Source organism: Vulpes vulpes, chromosome 14, assembly GCF_048418805.1.
Source record: "Vulpes vulpes isolate BD-2025 chromosome 14, VulVul3, whole genome shotgun sequence".
Lineage (NCBI taxonomy): Eukaryota > Metazoa > Chordata > Mammalia > Carnivora > Canidae > Vulpes > Vulpes vulpes.
The window spans coordinates 109,187,185-109,207,811 of NC_132793.1; the positions used below are offsets into that span (position 1 = coordinate 109,187,185).

Sequence of the window (20,627 nt, forward strand, 5' to 3'; positions counted from 1 at the left end):
GGATGGGCTCCCGCTCTCACCCCTAGGAGCCCCCAGCCAGGGGCTGGTCTGCACATCTCATTATTTCTGTCCTTCTGCCAAGGAACCACCAGACTCACCAGCGGGGGGACACGCGTGTAGCTATTGACGAGGGGTAAGCGAGCCAGGCTGATGACGATGTTCCTCAGCACTGACGTGAGAAACGCTGGGGTGTTGCTGTTCCTCTTGTGCCCCAAGGCCAACACTGATGGCAAAGACTCCACCATTTCTGCCACCATCTGACAGGCTGTGGTGATATATGCTAGATCTAAACAAACACCAAGGTTCAGAGGTCTGTTCTGTCGAAACATATCCCAACCCCGCCACCTCTGCTCCTGATGTTCCCTACCCCCCAAGGGAGAAGGCACCATCCTGCAACCAGTGCTCAAACCACAAATGCAGGTGCTCACTGAAGGCCTGCAGATCTTACCTCCTTCTAATCTATCTAAACATGCAACCTTTTCCATGCTGGCCAGGACTGTTGTCTTGAACCTCCCACCTGCCTTGCACAATGCGGCCAGCACCTAGGAGCAATCATGCTGTGCTCCTCTGTGCTCTGGTGTCCTGTGGCTCTCCTGGGACCTTCTGCTGCGCCCTGAGCTGGCGTGCAAAAAACCACATTATAAATCCCTGGCTCACTGTTTCCTGAGATCAGAGGTTCTCCTGGACTGCTGGTGCGATTCTGATAGGGTGCCAAGTCTCACCCTGGAACTCCTGAGAATGCTGAGGGGAACCCTGTAGCCGTAGAGAAGAGCCACAGCACCTTGAGGGCAGGGACTGTTTTCATTCACTTTGAGTCTGGCACAGAGTATGAGCCAGAACATTATTTGTTGAGCTGACAAATGTTTCAGGTTGTGCACAAATATAACCCATGGTTCATGAGATTTGGCAGACTAAGTAACTTCCTCATCTAGAGAGGGGATTCTTATTAGGCTTATGGAGTCAAGCCACAAGCTAAAAGAAGTGGGGCTGCTTTTACTAATACTTTTTTTTTTTTTAATATTTTAAAATAATTTGTTCTCTCTGAAGAAAGTCCATGGTATTTTGATAGGGATTGCATTAAATGTGTAAATTGCCCTGGGTAACATTGACATTTTCACAATATTAATTCTGCCAATCCAGGAGCATGGAATATTTTTTCATCTCTTTGTGTCTTCCTCAATTTCTTTCAGAAGTGTTCTATAGTTTTTAGGGTATAGATCCTTTACCTCTTTGGTTAGGTATATTCCTAGGTATCTTATGCTTTTGGGTGCAATTGTAAATGGGATTGACTCCTTAATTCCTCATTCTTCAGTCTCATTGTTAGTGTATAGAAATGCCACTGACTTCTAGGCATTGATTTTGTATCCTGCCACACTGCCAAATTGCTGTATGAGTTCTAGCAATCTTGGGGTGGAGTCTTTTGGGTTTTCTATGTAGAGTATCATGTCATTGGCAAAGAGGGACAGTTTGACTTCTTCTTTGCCAATTCGAATGCCTTTAATGTCTTTTTGTTGTCTGACTGCTGAGGCTAGGACTTCTAGTACTATGTTGAATAGCAGTGGTGAGAGTGGACATCCCTGCCTTCTTCCTGATCTTAGGGGAAAGGCTCCCAGTGCTTCCCTATTGAGAATTATATTTGTTGTGGGTTTTTCGTAGATGGCTTTTAAGATGTTGAGGAATGTTCCCTCTATCCCTATACTCTGAAGAGTTTTGATCAGGAATGGATGCTGTATTTTGTCAAATGCTTTCTCTGCATCTAATGAGAGGATCATATGGTTCTTGGTTTTTCTCTTGCTGATATGATGAATCACATTGATGGTTTTACGAGTGTTGAACCAGCCTTGTGTCCCGGGAATAGATCCTACTTGGTCATGGTGAATAATTTTCTTAATGTACTGTTGGATCCTATTGGCTAGTATCTTGTTGAGAATTTTTGCATCCATGTTCATCAGGGATATTGGTCTATAATTCTCCTTTTTGGTGGGGTCTTTGGTTTTGGAATTAAGGTGATGCTGGCCTCATAGAACGAATTTGGAAGTACTCCATCTCTATCTTTCCAAACAGCTTTAGTAGAATAGGTATGGTTTCTTCTTTAAACGTTTGACAGAGTTCCCCAGGGAAGCCATCTGGCCCTGGACTTTTGTGTCTTGGGAGGTTTTTGATGACTGCTTCAATTTCCTCCCTGGTTATTGGCCTGTTCAGGTTTTCTATTTCTTCCTGTTCCAGTTTTGGTAGTTTGTGGCTTTCCAGAAATGTGTCCATTTCTTCTAGATTGCCTAATATGTTTTTAAAATCGTTTGTGTTTCCTTGGTGTTGGTAGTGATCTCTCCTTTCTAATTCATGATTTTATTAATTTGAGTCTTCTCTCTCTTCTTTTTAATAAGGCTGGCTAATGGTTTATCTATCTTATTAATTCTTTCAAAGAATCAACTCCTGGTTTTGTTGATCTCTTCAGAGAGAACAAATTATTTTAAGATTTGTGTGGAATCAGAAAAGACCCCAAATAGCCAGGGGAATTTTAAAAAAGAAAACCATAGCTGGGGGCATCACAATGCCAGATTTCAGGTTGTATTACAAAGCTGTGGTCATCAAGTCAGTGTGGTACTAGCACAAAAACAGACACATAGATCAATGGAACAGAACAGAGAACCCAGAAGTGGACCCTGAACTTTATGGTCAACTAATATTCGATAAAGGAGGAAAGACTATACACTGGAAGAAAGACAGTCTCTTCAGTAAATGATGCTGGGAAAATTGGACATCCACATGCAGAAGAATGAAACTAGACCACTCTCTTTCACCATACACAAATATAAACTCAAAATGGATGAAAGATCTAAATGTGAGACAAGATTCCATCAAAATCCTAGAGGAGAACATAGGCAACACCCTTTTTGAACTCGGCCATAGTAACTTCTTGCAAGATACATCCACGAAGGCAAAAGAAACAAAAACAAAAATGAACTATTGGGACTTCATCAAGATAAGAAGCTTTTGTACAGCAAACGATACAGTCAACAAAACTAAAAGACAACCTACAGAATGGGAGAAGATATTTGCAAATGACATATCAAATAAAGGGCTAGTTTCCAAGATCTATAAAGAACTTCTTAAACTCAACACCAAAGAAACAAACAATCCAATCATGAAATGGGCAAAAGACATGAACAGAAATCTCACAGAGGAAGACATAGACATGGCCAACATGCACATGAGAAAATGCTCTGCATCACTTGCCATCAGGGAAATACAAATCAAAACCACAATGAGATACCACCTCACACCAGTGAGGATGGGGAAAATTAACAAGGCAGGAAATCACAAATGTTGGAGAGGATGCGGAGAAAAGGGAACCCTCTTGCACTGTTGGTGGGAATGTGAACTGGTGCAGCCACTCTGGAAAACTGTGTGGAGGTTCCTCAAAGAGTTAAAAATAGATCTGCCCTACAACTCAGCAATTGCACTGCTGGGGATTTACCCCAAAGATACAGATGCAATGAAACGCCGGGACACGTGCACCCCGATGTTTCTATCAGCAATGTCCACAATAGCCAAACTGTGGAAGGAGCCTCGGTGTCCATCAAAAGATGAATGGATAAAGAAGATGTGGTTTATGTATAGAATGGAATATTACTCAGCCATTAGAAATGACAAATACCCACCATTTGCTTTGACGTGGATAGAACTGGAAGGTATTATGCTGAGTGAAATAAGTGAATCAGAGAAGGACAAATATTATATGGTCTCATTCATTTGGGGAATATAAATAATAGTGAAAGGGAATAGACAGGAAGGGAGAAAAAATGGGTAGGAAATATCAGAAAGGGAGACAGAACATGAAGACTCCTAACTCTGGGAAACAAACTAGGGGTGGTGGAAAGGGAGGAGGGCGGGGGGTGGGGGTGACTAGTTGGCGGGCACTGAGGTGGGGGCACTTGACGGGATGAGCACTGGGTGTTATTCTGTATGTTGGCAAATTGAACACCAATAAAAAATAAATTTATTATTAAAAAAAGATTTTATTCATTTATTCATGATAGACATAGAGAGAGAGGGAGAGAGGTAGAGACACAGGCAGAGGGAGAAGCAGGCTCCATGCCGGGAGCCGGATGTGGGACTCGATCCCGGAACTCTGGGCCCCTGGCCCAAAGGCAGGCGCTAAACCGCTGAGCCACCCAGGGATCCCCTACTAATACTTTTTTTAAGTAAACTCGGTGCCCAGGACTCAAACTCACAATGCCAAGATCAAGAGTTGCATGCTCTCCCAACTGAGCCAGCCAGGAGCCCCTAATCGGCAATCTTTAAGAGGTTTCACCCTATCAAGGTGATAAAAAGAGCTAGCTTCTTCCTCTGGCCAGGATTAAACAAACCAGCCTAAACTGGGCCGTGGGGAATAAGCATAATCAACGTGATCTAAATAGGCTCCAGCCTGTGAGCCTGTCTGCTCTGACTTGACCCCCTGAAATGCCTGAACTATTTTCAGATGGATAGAAATTTAAGTTATGAGAAAATTATGGTGATATTTGCTGAGCATTTATAACAAGACTGGCACTTGTTCTGGGTGCTATCCATGGATGAATTTACTTAATCCTTCTACCAATCCAAGGCTAGTGCCACCTGTACCTTCCCTGAAGCACTGATGAGAACTCACCATGGCCACTCAGCTAGAACGTGGCCAAGCAGGGAGGTGAGTGTGTGTCTCCCTCACGGATCAACAAGAAACCATGAACGCGTGAACTAAGGGTTGACAGACCACAGAGTTTCAAGGAGCTAGGCTGTGTGTACCGAAGGACACTGTGTCTGAGGGTTACACACAGGTGACACAGGAAGAGAAATCACCTGCTGAAGATGAATGACAGGAAAATGTCATCCTTACCTGGTCTGTACAAATGCTGGCAAATGACAAAGCATGTATGTACTTGCTCTGAAAGAGGATGGCTTCTGAAGCCACCAGAGCATGGCTAAGACTCTGGTATTCCAGAGCATTCCATAAAAAAGGCATTGAAGAACCGCCAGGTGGGCATGTGCTTCCCATCTTGTGGATGGGCTGCAGGTGGCACTCCAGCCACACCTTCTGGCTGAGGACACCCAGATGCCCCCCAGTGACAAGCAGTCACTCAGCCAAGTGCTTTCCTCCCGACCTGCCTCAGGACAAAGAACGTACACAGCTATGGCACACGTCTAATTCTAGAAGAAGTTCCGATGGATAGGATGTGGATGCTTTTTCTGTAGGAAGAGCAGTAACTTTCATTTAAACATCCACCCCCAGAGAAGGTCAAAACAGACACTCAGGTTGCTTGACGGTCACATGGGTATTTCCACGTATTTGTTTGTCACCCGGTAAACATTCTAGAGCATTTACGAAAGTGGGCACACAGAGGGAAGGCAGTCCCTGCTCTCAGGGAGTGCGGTGATGGCAGAGGAGCAGCTATGAAAGGGGGGCATCAGGAGGGCTGCCTGGGAGTGACACCCCAGCCCAGTTTGGAGGGACCAAAGAAAGCTGTATGACTAGAGCCAGTGTGTTAGCAGGGGAAAGAGCACAGGTGAGGTGCTGTGCTCAAACTGCCCCCAAATCTAAAGATAATCAACAGGATGCAGCTGCATTAAGTAAGCTTTCAGGTGTCTACACTTACCCCTTTAAAAGTCTCTTCATGAATTTCAAGCCCTCAAAAACACTGGGTAAAAAAAGAACGGCTCGAGACTTACTTTGTGTGTTTGGATCTACTTCGTCCACTCTGGCGGCCTTTGGCATGTTCACCCTCCTTTCTGGGCTAAGCAGCTGGTCCCCAGGCTGCACCACGACTGGAAGTCACAATAGAACAATTTCCAAACACTTTTGCCATTCCTTTTTATTCAAAGTCTCACATTTATGGAGCCTTATAACATTTCAAGGAGACAGATTCAGCCAGAGGAGCTCTGGATTTCCTGGAGTCAAGTTTAGACAGGGACAGGTCTCCAGGCTTGTCTGAAGCTCATGAGACTAGACGTCTATGCTGAGATTTCTACATCTGTCCACTGCCTGCTGTTTGGCACCTCTTGTCCTCAAGGTTTTTATCAGACAGCTCGTGATTCATTACTGCTAAAAGCATCACTGCAATTCCCCAAGAAGTCTGGCTTTGAAAAATTACTCCCCAGATCTCCGTTTTCAAGCTGACTACAAATGCACAGATGAAAACAATTTAAACAATGAAACTTCAAAACACCCTCTAACATGTAAACTATAATGTCTAATTTTTGAGAAACTCTGGCTAATGACCCTTGTTAAGGACACTGTCCCTTGAAAAGAATGTCACTTTTATTTTATAATACATTAATATTACAATGCATTATAGAAACAAGCATTTTGACTATAACAGAAAACAATCTTTTTAATGTAATCTTATTAAATCTTATGGTCATTTGGGACTAAAAGCATGAAACAGTCAAGTAGGACCAGAGATCAAAGGGACATAAAATTAGGAGTATTTTTTATGAAAGTTAGAATGCCAAAATCTAAACAAAATGACTACAAAAGCAAATTCAAGTCCAATTCTAGTGTAGAATCCAAGCCACTGGAGATGAACACAAAGCCCATATTTTATCCACCAAGTAACCCCCAATTCCTTGCTTGGCACCTGGAAAACAGGTGACACAAAATAAACGTCCGTGACTAGATCTGCAGAGCTGACTACTGATCCCGTGACAGAGGAGAGAAACCTGTTGTGGTCAAAGACTCACCGGCTTCTAGGATGAAGCGGACACAGTGAATGAGAGAGCAGGCGTGGGTCACCATCTCTGGGGAGGAGAGCACACTCCAGAGGCTGGGCAGCTGCAGAGCCAGGCAACAGCAGTCGAGGCCTGCCTGAAGGTCCAGACTCAGTGGGATCTGCTCATGGATCAAATGCCATGCCAGGGCCTAAAGGGGAGGGTCAGCATTACAGAAGGATAAGACCCACTTCCTTCCTATCTCCAGGCTGCCAGGGAACTGTCCCAACAGTGAGAGGCTGGTGGGTCCTGACTATGCTTCCAGAGGGATGAGACCCTGTTGCCTACTCCCTTATATTCCAAGCTTGACCAACTGCTCCCAAAACTGCCTGGGGCTTGCCTCTCTGCCAGAATGGCCACCCTGATTTCACTGTTCCTCCTTCCTTCGGCTCTGTGGGCTCCTCTAGAAATCCTTCCCTGCCACATGGTCTCTAGGCTAGGCTCCTCCTCAGGGCTCCCAGGGTGCAGGCAGGCTCTGCCTTGGTCATAGAGGCTGAATCTAAGAGCATGGGTCCTGGAAATGGCCAGGATTGGGTTCAAATGCCAATGGGTTATTTCTTAGTGGGTGAAACCTGGACAAGCCACCAAACCTCGCTAAGCCCTGCTTTCCTCATCTGTAAAAAGGGAATAACAGAGTCCATCTTGCAGAATTATAGGAAGATCTGAATAAGAGGATGCATAGAAGCATTTTGCCCTGCACATGGCAATCACAGGACTGCTGCTGACAGTCATGACTATGTACTGTCACTGTATGTTTGCCTGCTAGCCTGCTCACCACCACACTGAGATGTCTGACTTGGCCCAGCTCCAAGCAGGTGTTTTTATTCATCACTTCATGAACGACTGCCCTCCTGACACCTATGAAGTGGCAGGTGGAGCTGATGCTGAGACAGCCATGTCCTGCTTAGGCTGACAAACACAGCTTAGGCTCTCTGGCTGCAAGGATGCAGGCTAGACTCTGCCAAAGTTGTATGGAAAGGTGACGAATGCACGATATGCACACATTTTGGGGGTGATTATAAGTGTTAACACAGGGTTTAATTTCTTATGGCTGAAACATCTAGGTTTGTTACTCAACTTAAAACAATAATTTTCCCGGGTTATTTTTAGTTATCTAAAATTAGGATCCACACTACATTAGCAGTGCTTCCTTTTCCCTGGAAAAAAAGATATTTAATGGATATTTGTCCTGAGATCAAAGGCATCTTAAAATCAAGGAAAGAGATCCACACATAAGCACATAACTCCCTACACTATTTGGGAGATCCCTAAAAGGTTTCTGCTCATCCCTCCAATCATCCTTGCTTCTCCCTACCAGACCCTTCTCTGAGACCTGTGCCCTCGCCCTAGACACACACAGAGGGGAAACACTGTGGGTGGGAGCCCTGGTCCCAAGCCTGGCTCTCCAGAGCCTGCTCTAAAGTGGGGACAGGAAGTGCTATGCAGTCAATGTCATAAGGCACCTGTGAGAAACCCACACAGTCAGGGGTGTGAGTGTGCACAGGAAAGTAAGGACAGATGTGGAACTTGACCACCTATAGTTCTTGTCCCTGGGAGGAGAGGACCCTGTCGGACCACACAGCTCCTGGGTTTCAGATGAAACTGCCTTCTTATTTTTCTAGTGACAGTCCTTTAGCACAGAAACACCAACTTCCCGAGCTGCCTCTTACCTCAAGGGTCATGACCACAAACTTCACAGTGTCCCTCTCCTTCTCAGGAGGTAGGTGCAAATGGCTGGGCAGTTTGGAGAACACCAGCAGGTATTGGGCTAGGGCCCGGGCCAGAGTGGTCAAGGACCGATACAACACGGCATCCCCTAGAACACAAGACTGGGGGTGAACGCAACTCTAGCAAGGGTTCATGACTTAGGAAAGGCAGTCAGGCCATTCTCTGAGAATCTGAAGGCACCTTCAGCTCAGAAATATATTTGCACACACACACCCAACTGTGTGTGACTCAGAATGCACCTTCTTCTGAGGTCTATTCCAGGGTTCCTCTGGGGTTAGGCTGGGGAACGGCAAAGGGGCAAACATGCCAAAAGACATCCAGAGCAGGGTCCCCGGCACTGCCTCTCAGCTACCTCCGCATATGCTTTCTGTTTATTAGATCAACAGCATTTACTGCTCATCTTTACTCAGTGCAAAGCACAATATTGCCTCTGCAGCATTTTTTAAAAATAAAAGAAGTTTTTATTTTAAATACCAAATAGATCGTTCAACTTGCTCCAGTAGGCAGTGGGCTCCATAGGCAGGAATGGCTGGAACACATGATGGACAGCAGGGAGCTGCTGGACCAGGCTGGTCACGCGGTCCAGTGTCACCAGGCGAGCTGCTTCAAAAAGGGGACTCCTCTGGCCTCCGGAGATTTCGCGCATGCCCAGGCCCAGGCATGGAGCCAACAGACTTAAGTTGAATTCCTGAATCAGGATGTTAAAGGTTCAACAACTATTACACACTTTCAACCAGGCAAGAAAAACACAACTGAAGAAGGGATGATGCAAACATTTCTGAGAAAGCACAAAGGAGTATACCATAACAAAGTATTTTAAAGAATATTCTGTTTCCTGTAATAAATACCATATGCTACTTGAAGCACACTTCTGGTTTCTTGGGGGTACTTTAATATTAAGGAAAGATTTTAAATTTCTTTATGCTTTCAAATTTGTTTTTTTTTTTTTCAAATTTGTTTGAAATAAATTCAACATGTAATTTTTAACTGATAAAAATACAAAATGAAGCTGACACGGCACCTAAGAAATCCAGTGAAACACCAAACATTCACAAAGTTTGACAAGTTATGTTCAAACGCAGCTGAAATAAATCCAAGGAGCCACAACCGTGGTTGAAATACAGCCATTTCTTTGATATTGTATCAACTTGTGTTTTGCCAACTTCTAAAAACCATTTTTTTAGATGGTTTAGATGTTAAGGATTTTGGGGGGCCAATTTTCAGGCAGAATATTCATCTTGATTAGGTAACATTCAGAAAAGCATAGGTCATCATCAGTGACCAAAACTGAACCTTTCTGCTACAGCCAGAACCTTCAAAGCTATTAAAAGTTCAATTACTGAATTTGGAAAATTCAATAAAGAGATTTTTTTTTTAATTTTTTATTTTATTTAACTTTATTTATTCATTCATGAAGGGCACACAGAGAGGCAGAGATACAGGTAGAGGGAGAAGGAGGCTCCATGCAGGGAGCCCGACGTGGGACTCGATCCCCGGTCTCCAGGATCACGCCCTGGGCTGAAGGCAGCGCTAAACCGCTGAGCCACCTGGGCTGCCCCCAATAAATAGATCTTTAAGCAAATTTATCATTCAGCAAATCAGCTTTCACCAAATGGAGCTTAAAATGGCTTCAGCAAACTGATTGTGAGCCAATTCTGTTTTTTCAGTACAGCTCTTACTGTCAAACTACTGAAGAATTGGTGCTTAGGCACATACCGCTGTGTGGATTCCACCCCGAGTCTCTTTATCCATACTTGGCCCACCCTTAGCTGCCCCCCACCCTTCATGCAGTCACCCTGTCATCCCCCAGACCCCTGCTGCTCCTCATTCACTTGATACATATTGAGGCAGCACTAAAACACCTGAAGGTTTAATTAGCTGCTCATCCCAGGAGGTCTGGGAAGGAACCTACTATAGCTGTGGCTGCTATGGGAGGCGGGGACTCCACTCCTCACAGGACCTGCCTAGGAGCTGAGGACAGGGACTCGGTGCTTTGCAAGGGCCTCACTGGGCCAGCTCTGCCTGCCTGCCTACACAACTTCAACGGGGCGGATGGGGACCTCATGACATCTAGTGAGAGGGCGGGGAAGGCCTAACTACAAGTCATGGAGCGAGGAGGGCCATACCATATGGAGTAGGGGTACAGGGACCTCACTATAAGTAGTGGGGCCAGGAGGACCTCACCACCAAAAATAAGGGGAGGGGTCTTACTAAAAATCAGTTTCTAGGGCAGCCGGGTGGCTCAGTGGTTTAGCACCACCTTCAGCCTGGGTCACAACCTGGAGATCCAGGATCGAGTCCCACATCAGGCTCCCTATAGGGAGCCTGCTTCTCCCTCTGCCTGTGTCTCTGCCTCTCTCTCTCTGTGTGTCTGTCATGAATAAATAAATAAAATCTTTAAAAAAAAAAATCAATTTCCAGAATATAAGAATTGGTTAAATCATGTACCATGACACCATTTTAGTACTGTTCCTCATGACTGTTATGAGAACAGATTGCAATCTAAGAGAACCTCTTTTCAAATGCTTGAAAAATTGAATTAGACACAATTTACCTCCTTCTGGATTCTAATGTAGCTGAAATAATGTTCCATCCCATCTGGATCAGTCTCCCCACTCCCTGCCCTGTCTGGATTAGACTTTCCCCACAACCTGTCCCATCTAGACTAGAGTCCCCCATGCTCCATCCTGTCTGGATTAGAGTCTGCCATTAAGGCAGAAAAGTGAGTGCCACATGTCCTAAGTTGATCACATGATGATAAAACAAGTCAAGCATCCTGCTAGCATCCTGCTGCTCTCTGCCGTACCGAGTTCATCATGAATGTACTCATGTCACTGGGAGGAATCCGATTCACCAGTTCTGCCCCTTCCAGCAGCGCAGAATCTGACCTAGTCCAGCACTGGGATTTGACTAGACGTAGGTACCAGTCCTGAGAAGAAGAAAAAAGTGGGAAACCCAGTGAAATTTGGCATGGCTTTCAAGGGGCTTCAACTCTACTGAACATGTGTTGTTTCTCTGCCCTGTGCTTTCACATCTTGTGGCCCACTCTGGACTATGAATGTAGCTTCAGTGCAACTGGATTCTAACTAGCCATGCGGCTGCTCACCAAACCACAGGCCTTTTCTGTAGGCTGTGTCTTTGACTTGCTGCCACCACCTAGACAGCCTCTGCTTTTCCCTGACCTGGTGAATACCTGAGTGTCCTCCTAATTCAGCTCAAGTATGAGGGCAGCAGGCCCTCCTCTCTGTGCCTTCACCCTCTGGCCACCCCTCATCTGGTTCTGCTGCTAACATCTTCTACTGGGCTGTCTGTAGTGCTCTTCTCTCTCCAAGGCCAATGCAATAGAGACCTGAACCTTGCCATTCTGTGCCTGGGCTATGGGTTTTCAAAATCCAAGTTCATATCCATATTGACCTCCCTCCAGGAAAGCAGAGTACCAAGGATCTGTTACAGCCCCAACTGGTACCCAGCTCTGAGATGTGAGCAGCAAGGGTGATGACAGTCTACCAGGGTCCTGGGGTGGTGTGCTCAACACACAGGAGGTCAGTGGGGTTAAGGAGATGGAGAAAGGCCAAGCAGGTATGCACAATGGCCTATGGAGGCTATGGCCACTCCTCTCCTGACTCTCCCGTGAACCACGCTGATATCCCTCTCCCTGAGGCCATGAGTGTCCCAAGTCAGCATTTTCTTTCTCACCCCATAATTCCTACTAATGACCTGGGCTGGGCCTTAGGCATCCTGTCAGTGATGGAACCCTGACCACTGCTGGCAACAAACAGCAGGCTGAGAGGCCCTGGGGGCTGTGCCAGGTGCCAGGACATCCTACTGCCCCACTGCACACTCTGGATTTGCCAAAGATGTAAAAGAGTATTTAGGGCCTGGAATGGGCCCTGTGTGTCATATGTACTCAAGCTGAATACTTACTTTATCTGGAATCACTATCTCTAGTGCCAGGGGCCCATCCCCGTCCAGCGGGTGGGAGGTAACTGGAGGTGAAGGGCCACGTGAGCCCGGTGCAGTGGCAAGACGCAGCCTGTCCAGCAGGGAGTAGAGCCTTTGGTGTCTGGAATCCAATCACACGCGGGGTTAGGGCACAGTCTCATAGGTTAGGAAACGACAGTGGCTTCTTAAAGCGAGATGCAACGCGTTTGACACTTTATCCTCAGAGCTGCCTCAACAACACTCAGACAAATCATAATGCAAATTCAGACTCTAGCTTATTTTTAATAACCACAGTTCATATGCCACAAATGTTTTGCAGACATTTCATTAATACTCAAACACCGTAATAGGCATTACGTGGTTTAATAGCTAATAAAAGCATTCTTTACAAATACAAAATAGATCATCTATTCTAAAATCTGAGTGCACAAAATCTCCCATTGATTCTCCCAACACAATACAGTTTATACAAATTTATGTTCACTTCATAGAACAAGCACCTCATTTAGGACAAGATATTTATAATCTTCTTCATCTGGTCTAAACACTAACTCTGGAGTCGAAAAATAATAGTTTGACCTTCTACCATCTTCTATGAGAGCAACAACTTCATAATGCAAATCACAACATAACCGGGCTCAGCAAACTGAAAAAAATCAACCAAACCATGTGTTACATACCAGGTTAGGTGCCTTCCTAAATGAAGACACCAGCAACAAGCTACACAATGGCAATCCTATTCTATTCTCTCCCTTGCTCTCTCACGTGCACATACATGTAAGTGCGTGTACACACATACACACACGTCTTCCTCCGTGTGGAGGGAAAAGGTAACATTTAAAGGTAAAAAGTATTTATTTAGTTGTGGAAATAGATAATAGACGTCATGATTTCTGATGAAGATTTCTAAAGGACTATGAGGCAGAATTAGGGGACAAATACCAGAAAGAGATGCATGCCAAGAATTAGGTAACATCTTTCAGACTGCCCTCTCTTACTTAGCAGCTAAGTTATATGCTTTGACTTTGCTCAGATCAAGGTGGTAACTGCCATTTTTACTTGTCATAGGTGGGTGGACACAGACCATCCGGATACATATGACCCCTCAACCAGCCCAAGAAATGAAGGCCGAATCTCTGTTACCACTTTATAAAGTGAGATCCCAGTCTGCTTAATTTAGAAAGTCTCTGAGGGCCTTTCCACAGCATACTCACATGCAAAGCACGTCTTTCTCTCATCCAGAGTTCATAAATAAATCTAAGCCTGTATTTCCCGAAGCCAGGAAGCCCGGGCATCGCATTACCTCTGGGCCAGCCCGCTACGCTGCAGGTACTCCTGGACTCTGCTCACTTCCTCCACTGGCAGCTGGGCCATGCCACTCTGAAGTAGACAGGAGGAACAGGTCAGCAAGTGGGTAACACGCAATGAATCAAAATAACCCTATACTCTTGGGAAAGTGGAAAAATGACATGTACAGTGTATTATAGCAAAGGCAGACTGGAAGGAAGTACAAGAAGCGCTCGTGTCAGGCACACAAAAGAATGAACAACTTATACATCTTATACACGTTTCTCTCAGTGGTGTATGAAGAATATGCCTGTAGAGGAAAAAACTAGGCAACTGTTTTGCCTGTCCTGCTAAGTTCTCAATAAAAATCAGTGTCATTGGGATCCCTGAGTGGCTCAGGGGTTTAGCGCCTGCCTTCGGCCCAGGGCCTGATCCTGGAGACCCGGGATCAAGTCCCCATCGGGCTCTCTGCATGGAGCCTGCTTCTCCCTCTGCCTGTGTCTCTGCCTCCCTCTCTCTCTGTGTCTCTCATGGACAAATAAATAAAATCTTAAAAAAAAAAAAATCAGTGTCATTGTTTTTCTAGTACCTGTAAATTTGCAGCCAGAAGCATTTCCACCCGGCGACAGGCTAGAGTGTCGACCATGCGAGCCAGCACACGGAACGGAGTGCACAAAAGCTTGTCCACATATAGGGTTAACACGGCACCCGACTGGCTGAAGTGGATCCCTTCCAAGCACTGAAGCGTCTTCTTCAGAGTGGTAGGCTGGCAGTGGACAGAAAGAAGGCAACAAGGACATTTTGCCAATTGGAAATTGGCAGTTTAAAAATTCCAATAGTACATTCTTAGGGCAGAGAAAAAAACGGACTGGCACAATTGGTATCAAGGAGACTTACGGTGGAAAGATTTTCACAACGAGACTGAATTGCCTGGATGAAAAGGCCACTGGCAGCAGAGTTCCGATGAACAGCACTAATAAAATCCTGCACGGGAGGCTCATGGGACAGATTGATCAGGTCCTGGATATGATTCACGATGAGCCACGTTAGGTGCTCTGAATCGTGTAGGTTCTGACACTGAGGAGAAAGTGACAGACTCATTCGCAAGCAGACAAGGACAGAATAGACACGGATGCCAAAGAAAAGGCCAGAAGAAGGAGGATGGGAAAACAAATTCCAAATTATAATCATCACTGAAACTATCTAGTGTTTGACCACCAACAATCATCGGGGTTGGACTTACTTCACAGATTCCGTCACCCTCACCCCTACACTGTGGCGCAAGCTGCTGGACATCAGACACTGCCCACCAGGGGAATGTAATGCTCTGGTGCACCTCTGAGGGACACTGGCCATGGGCCAGAGGAGGAGCAGGGCAAGGCCAAGCACACCTGCCAAAGACAGTGACCCCAGGGCAGTAGAATGGAAGGGGCAGCACCTCCTGCCCTCAGGTGACTGGACCAGAGCCATGACACAAGGGAGCAGGTGACAGTCCCATGCATGGCTGACCTCGCTCCATCCAGGCTCTGGTCTAGCCGCCCAAGAGTGCTCCCCAGTTCTCTAGTCCTGACAGGTCAGCAGAGGAAATAGGCTCTCTGAAACTGTCACAGTTTTGACAGAATTCCTGAATCTAAAATAGAAATAGATTCCACTAATCAAACGGACACTAAAGGGGAGATTTAAGATTCCTAAGAAAATAAATATCCATCTTAGAATATGTGTGTGTTGGCTTTCAATCTTAATTCATAATCCTTCTAGACAGAAATTGTAACATGAAATCAATTCTTTGACATCTGATTACTGATTAATATTTTCCATGTGGGATAATTTGACAGTATTAATTTATAAAATTAATATTTTTCTTACCTTTCCATGAAAGATAACATTATACAATTATAATGAATTATTTCTCAAAAGTACAAGATAGAAAAACTATTTCAATGTAATAGATGCAAATAAAAAAATATCAATAAAAAACAGCAGCAAAAAATCTGTGTAATAACTAGTTGTGTGAAGGAGCCCTCTTCCTTTTCCAACTGAGAACATCACATGCTTTGCTGAATGAAAACAGCATAAACATGGTGCCATATTTGTGCCAAAGAAACTCATGTGCTGTTATCGGTAGAGAAAAAGTACAAAATCCCAGCCAAATGTCACAACAGATTTCCTGCGTAATGCAATTCCAAGGAGACTGTATTTTCTTCTGTTTATTGGTTTTTGTCAAGCTTCTATGTTAAACACGTGATGCTAGTTTTATGGTCAAAAACTCTACAAAAGTTATTTTTTAAAAATGGCATTCCAATAAGAATCCATTTTAAAATGTAACAATGGACACCAATGCCCTCTGCACAGATGGTGAACAGCGTTTAAAGCAGAACCCCACTCCAAGTCACGCTCGCCAAATAGGCGGCAGCTGAGTGAAATCTTCCGCAGCCAAACCTCCATGTCTGTGACCGGCCTGAGCAGGACGGAACACTTGCTGAGGTCCCGTGCTGATGGCAAGGGGCAGTAGGAGGTCACTCTGTAAAAGCATCACCCACACTGGGGTGCTCCAGCCCCCTGCCCCCACGGGGACTCATGTTTCCTAACTTACGACATAATCGCAGAAGAGAATGAGAGCTCCCCTTCGTACTATTTCTCTATTGCACATCCCAAGCTTGCATGCTGCATCAGGATCCTCCTCTTCTCCAGACATCTGGGGGCTGAGTGACTTGGTACTGGACAGACTGCGTCTCCTGGAAGAAGAAACAGACACGCTGACAATGTTTCTGGGACAGCATAAGATCATCTTCAAAGCAGAAGGTGACTAGGTGCAGTTCCGGTGCTGAGGTAGGTGGGGGCCCTAAACCCTGCCGTACTCCAGTGACCTGAATGTGACCCCCCACTCTCAGCTGCCTACTTCTAAGCCATGGCAAAATGTGTCCGGACGTCAAGAGAACAGAAAACAGTCAAGTGCTCGACTGAAAGTGGAACCTGCTGTGAAGCTGCATCTCCAATTGGCACTCAGGTACCAGGGCTCTCACGAGGCGCACCAGAAAACACAGAGATTGCTTGCGGGATTCCCCGTGTGGGTCTGCATGAACGCTGCCCGCCTGCCAAGAGAAAGCCCCTCCGAGGTCAGATTTTCCTAAACAATTACTAGTGAAATGTTGCAACTCTCACCTGCCCACGTGCTGCCACGCAAACCTTATCTGAAAGTACTTCTGCAATACTCCTCCACCAGAGTGGGTTATTTCACTCTTCAGTGCAAGGGGTTACACCCTGGGGAGCCCTTGATGCTGCCATCAGCCCTCAAACACAGGTGTCATCACACCTGTGAACTGCCCCCGATTTGGAGTCTGGGACAATACTCTTCCCTCAGTGACAAAGAGCCTGTGCATCTCTGCTAAGGCTTAGTGGGGACGGAGGTCACATAAGGACAAGAATATTCTGAAATGTATCAACTTTTTCTACAGCACCTCAGGATTTATAAGAGAACTGGTATAAAATAGTCCACAGATTAAAAATGTTCAAACTGCAATTTCCCTTTTCTCAACTTGTGAATGGATGCGCCAGATGTCCTTATCCCTACAATGGAATACTACTCGCCAGCCCCAAGAACAAACCACTGGTCATGCAATGCTACAAATGACCTTGAAATATCCTGTGCTAAGCGACGAGGCCAGACTCAAAAGGTTATAGATCATGTGATTCCATCCATATGGCATTATGCTGAACAAAGGGATGGAGCAACAGACCGGTGGCTGGGAGAGTGGGGGGCAGAGGGTGGCCACAGCAGACACAGGGAACCTTCTGAAGTGGTGATGCTGTCCTGTACCGCGACTGTAGTGGTGTTCACCTGACAATATTTGATACAGAAAGAGTACGTTTGGGGCTCCTGGGTGGTTCAGTTGCTTAAATGTCTGCCTTGGGCTCAGGTCATGATCCCAGGGTCTTGGGATCCATTCCCATGTCAGGCTCCTTGCTCAGTGAGGAATCTGCTTCTTCCTCTGCTCCCTGCTCATACTCTTTCTCGCTATCTCTATCACTATCTCTGTCTCTCAAATAAATAAATAATCTCTTTTTAACCCTCTGCCAGCCCCAGTGTGACTATTCTTCAAGTGGTGACTTTGCATTTCACAAAGGTAGGGGAGCCTCTGCAGGAAAAGAGGCAGAGTTTGCAATTCAAATCCTAGCAGTAGGATTTGAAGGTCAACCAACATTAATCCAAATGGAGTCCCAGCTTAATAGGCAAGCCCCGAAGACCTCACAACAGATGCTGCTAGGTACCAATGGTGAATGAACGCCTCACCTTCCACATGACTGCACACACAAGCCTTGGAACTAAGGGGTGGCCACACCACACCCCCAGTGCCACGGCACGTGCAAGACTGTAACAGGCCACCAGAGGCCAGGCAGACTGGAAATAAATCAAAAGCCTATGAAGACAGAGCCCCCCCCAAACAAGAAGCAGACAAGAGCAGATCCTGCTGTGGCAGCAGCAAGTGCTTCCTGGGGCCATGCGGCCAGAGTATGGCTTCCAAGACTCATCAGAGAGCCTGCCTGCACCAGGCTGGGGAGGGCTCCCATTGAATCTATGAATCGAAATAGCTTGTATTTTGTATTCCATACTTCTAAGTAATTCATTTTTATTATCTTTTGGAAATAAACACTCATTGTCTACAACATCCTGCTGGGGTGTGTTAGAGCATAGGTCTGAGTAGGTCTAAGCTCCGCTCCCCCCCCCCCCAAAAAAAAAAAAGCTCTGCTCCCTTGGGGCTATTGGACATGTATGCGAGTGATTTCCCCCTAAACACAGCGGGGACATTAAGCACTTAAGAATCACAATATATTACACTATTTCCTTTAGTTTTATCTTTATGATACCATTGTGACATACTTATATGAAATTTCGGCATACTAGGTTATAGTATCCATTAATTTTATTCAGGATAACAGAGGAGAACAATACAAGATGTTATAAAAAGGGAAACTGAATTAGGTAGGATAAAGAAAACTCATAAACTCCTGGATTTATGAACAGCCACAGCATGCTTTCAAACAGCTGAATGAGGACACCGGCCAAATCCCAGGCTATATCCACTTTTGGCTCATTTATTTTAAACACTGACTAGGTTAAGCATTTGTTATTGTAATTCAGGGAATACAATTCCCAGATCCAGAGGCTTCTGACATAACATCAGAATAGGAGCAGGTAGTCTCAACAGGGGCATCCTGGAGCTGATGGAGAACACTTAGGAGATTAACTCCTACTAACATGAAAAGAGCCAAACACTCACATACACACCACACACACATGATCCACGCAACACAAATGCCACACACTCACCAAATATAGACCACACACATGTCTTGCCAAACATGTATAGAAAAAGACAGGCACAGATCAAGGATAGCAGACCAGAGGAATGGACTCACTCACTGGTCTTCCTGCACACCCAGCCAGCTGGAAGCACCGTGACCTTGGTGGAAGCTCCAGTTACAAAGCTTCCCAAAGCAAGAGGGACGATGGCAGCCTCTGACAATGGCTGGCTCTCAGAGCTATTTAGATTTTCAAGCATTTAAGTCCACTGACTAAATTAGCTTTTATCTTCTTTGGTTTAAAAAGTTAAGTGAGGGATCCCTGGGTGGCGCAGTGGTTTGGCGCCTGCCTTTGGCCCAGGGCGCGATCCTGGAGACCCGGGATCGAATCCCACATCGGGCTCCCGGTGCATGGAGCCTGCTTCTCCCTCCGCCTGTGTCTCTGCCTCTCTCTCTCTCTCTGTGACTATCATAAATAAATAAAAATTATAAAAAAAAAAAATAAAAAAATAAAAAATAAAAAATAAAAAGTTAAGTGAGGGGCGCCCAGCCGGCTCAGTCAAGAGAGTGTGCAGGTCTTGGTCGTGGGGTTGTGAGTTTGACCCCCACGTTGGGTGCAGAGATTACTGACATAAATAAACTTAAAAGAAAAAAAAAAGTTAAGTGAAACACTGCAATTAATAACACCTCTGTAGTTTCTGTGTCTTAAATGCTATCAACTGCTGCAGTCCATCTTTTCCACCCCCCTGGACCTCAAATGAACAGGGGTCATGAAGGAAATGACACTTCTGGACCCCAACAGAAACACACAGACAGGGAGATCAGCCCTGTACAGATGGCCAGTGCCCTGAGGCAGAAAAGAGAAACAAGAGGAATAAGGCTGGGAAAGGAAGAAGGGAAAAGTCTTTACCTGTAGATGATATTCTTGTGTTCACAGAAAACCCTGCAGAGCCCCAAAAGCATCCTGGGGCTGCTATGTGAGCTGGACTGGGTCTCGGGATGTGCAGTTGGTACACAAAACCAACTACATTTCTATAAACTAGCAGCATGCCATAGCAATGAAACGCTTTCTCAAGTACCATTTAAAAGAGCATTCCAAAATATGAAATGCTTAGGGACGAATATATAAAATACAAGTAATGCTTGCACATGAAACACTGTGAGACTGAAATACATGGAGCAAGACCATGCTCCAGGACTGAAGGACCAGACGCTGGATGCCAGTTCTTCCCAAACTCCAGACTGGCTCCAAGCTCAGTCAGATGGCAGCAGGCTCATCTGGAGATACTTACTTACCCCCTGATTCTCTAACATAAACATGGAAATGCAAAGAACCTACAGGACCCAAAACTATTCTAGAAGTACAAAAGAGTGGGGGAACTGGCAGGACAGCTGAGGTGACCAAGTGGTGGCAGTGCTGCCGTGATGGCTGGCAGAGGGGCCAATCGGGGGCCGTGAAAAGAGTCTGCAAATAGGTTCGTACATTCGTGCCCCACGGCACTCTGAGAAAAGTGCCATGGGAACTCAAGACAGAAAGCATGGATGTTTTCACAAAAAAATGCTGAAAGAACCACCCTTCAGGGGATTGGGTGAGGAGATGACTCTTCACCTTCATGCTCTGGCAT

General features: G+C 45.5%; 1 protein-coding gene across 2 annotated transcripts in view; it reads right to left on the bottom strand.

Annotated features, from left to right (window-relative positions):
* HTT (huntingtin) overlaps window positions 1-20,627 on the bottom strand; it is a 146,002-nt gene that overhangs the window by 21,754 nt on the left and 103,621 nt on the right. For both annotated transcript variants that reach the window (XM_072737636.1, XM_072737635.1), the window contains 11 exons: window positions 16,295-16,436; window positions 14,599-14,778; window positions 14,291-14,467; window positions 13,718-13,794; window positions 12,397-12,535; window positions 11,279-11,401; window positions 8,947-9,160; window positions 8,415-8,560; window positions 6,718-6,895; window positions 5,707-5,802; window positions 99-286 (listed from right to left, as the gene is read on the bottom strand). In XM_072737636.1, the coding sequence (XP_072593737.1) occupies window positions 99-286; window positions 5,707-5,802; window positions 6,718-6,895; window positions 8,415-8,560; window positions 8,947-9,160; window positions 11,279-11,401; window positions 12,397-12,535; window positions 13,718-13,794; window positions 14,291-14,467; window positions 14,599-14,778; window positions 16,295-16,436 (1,660 nt within the window). The remainder of the gene's footprint in view (window positions 1-98; window positions 287-5,706; window positions 5,803-6,717; window positions 6,896-8,414; window positions 8,561-8,946; window positions 9,161-11,278; window positions 11,402-12,396; window positions 12,536-13,717; window positions 13,795-14,290; window positions 14,468-14,598; window positions 14,779-16,294; window positions 16,437-20,627) is intronic.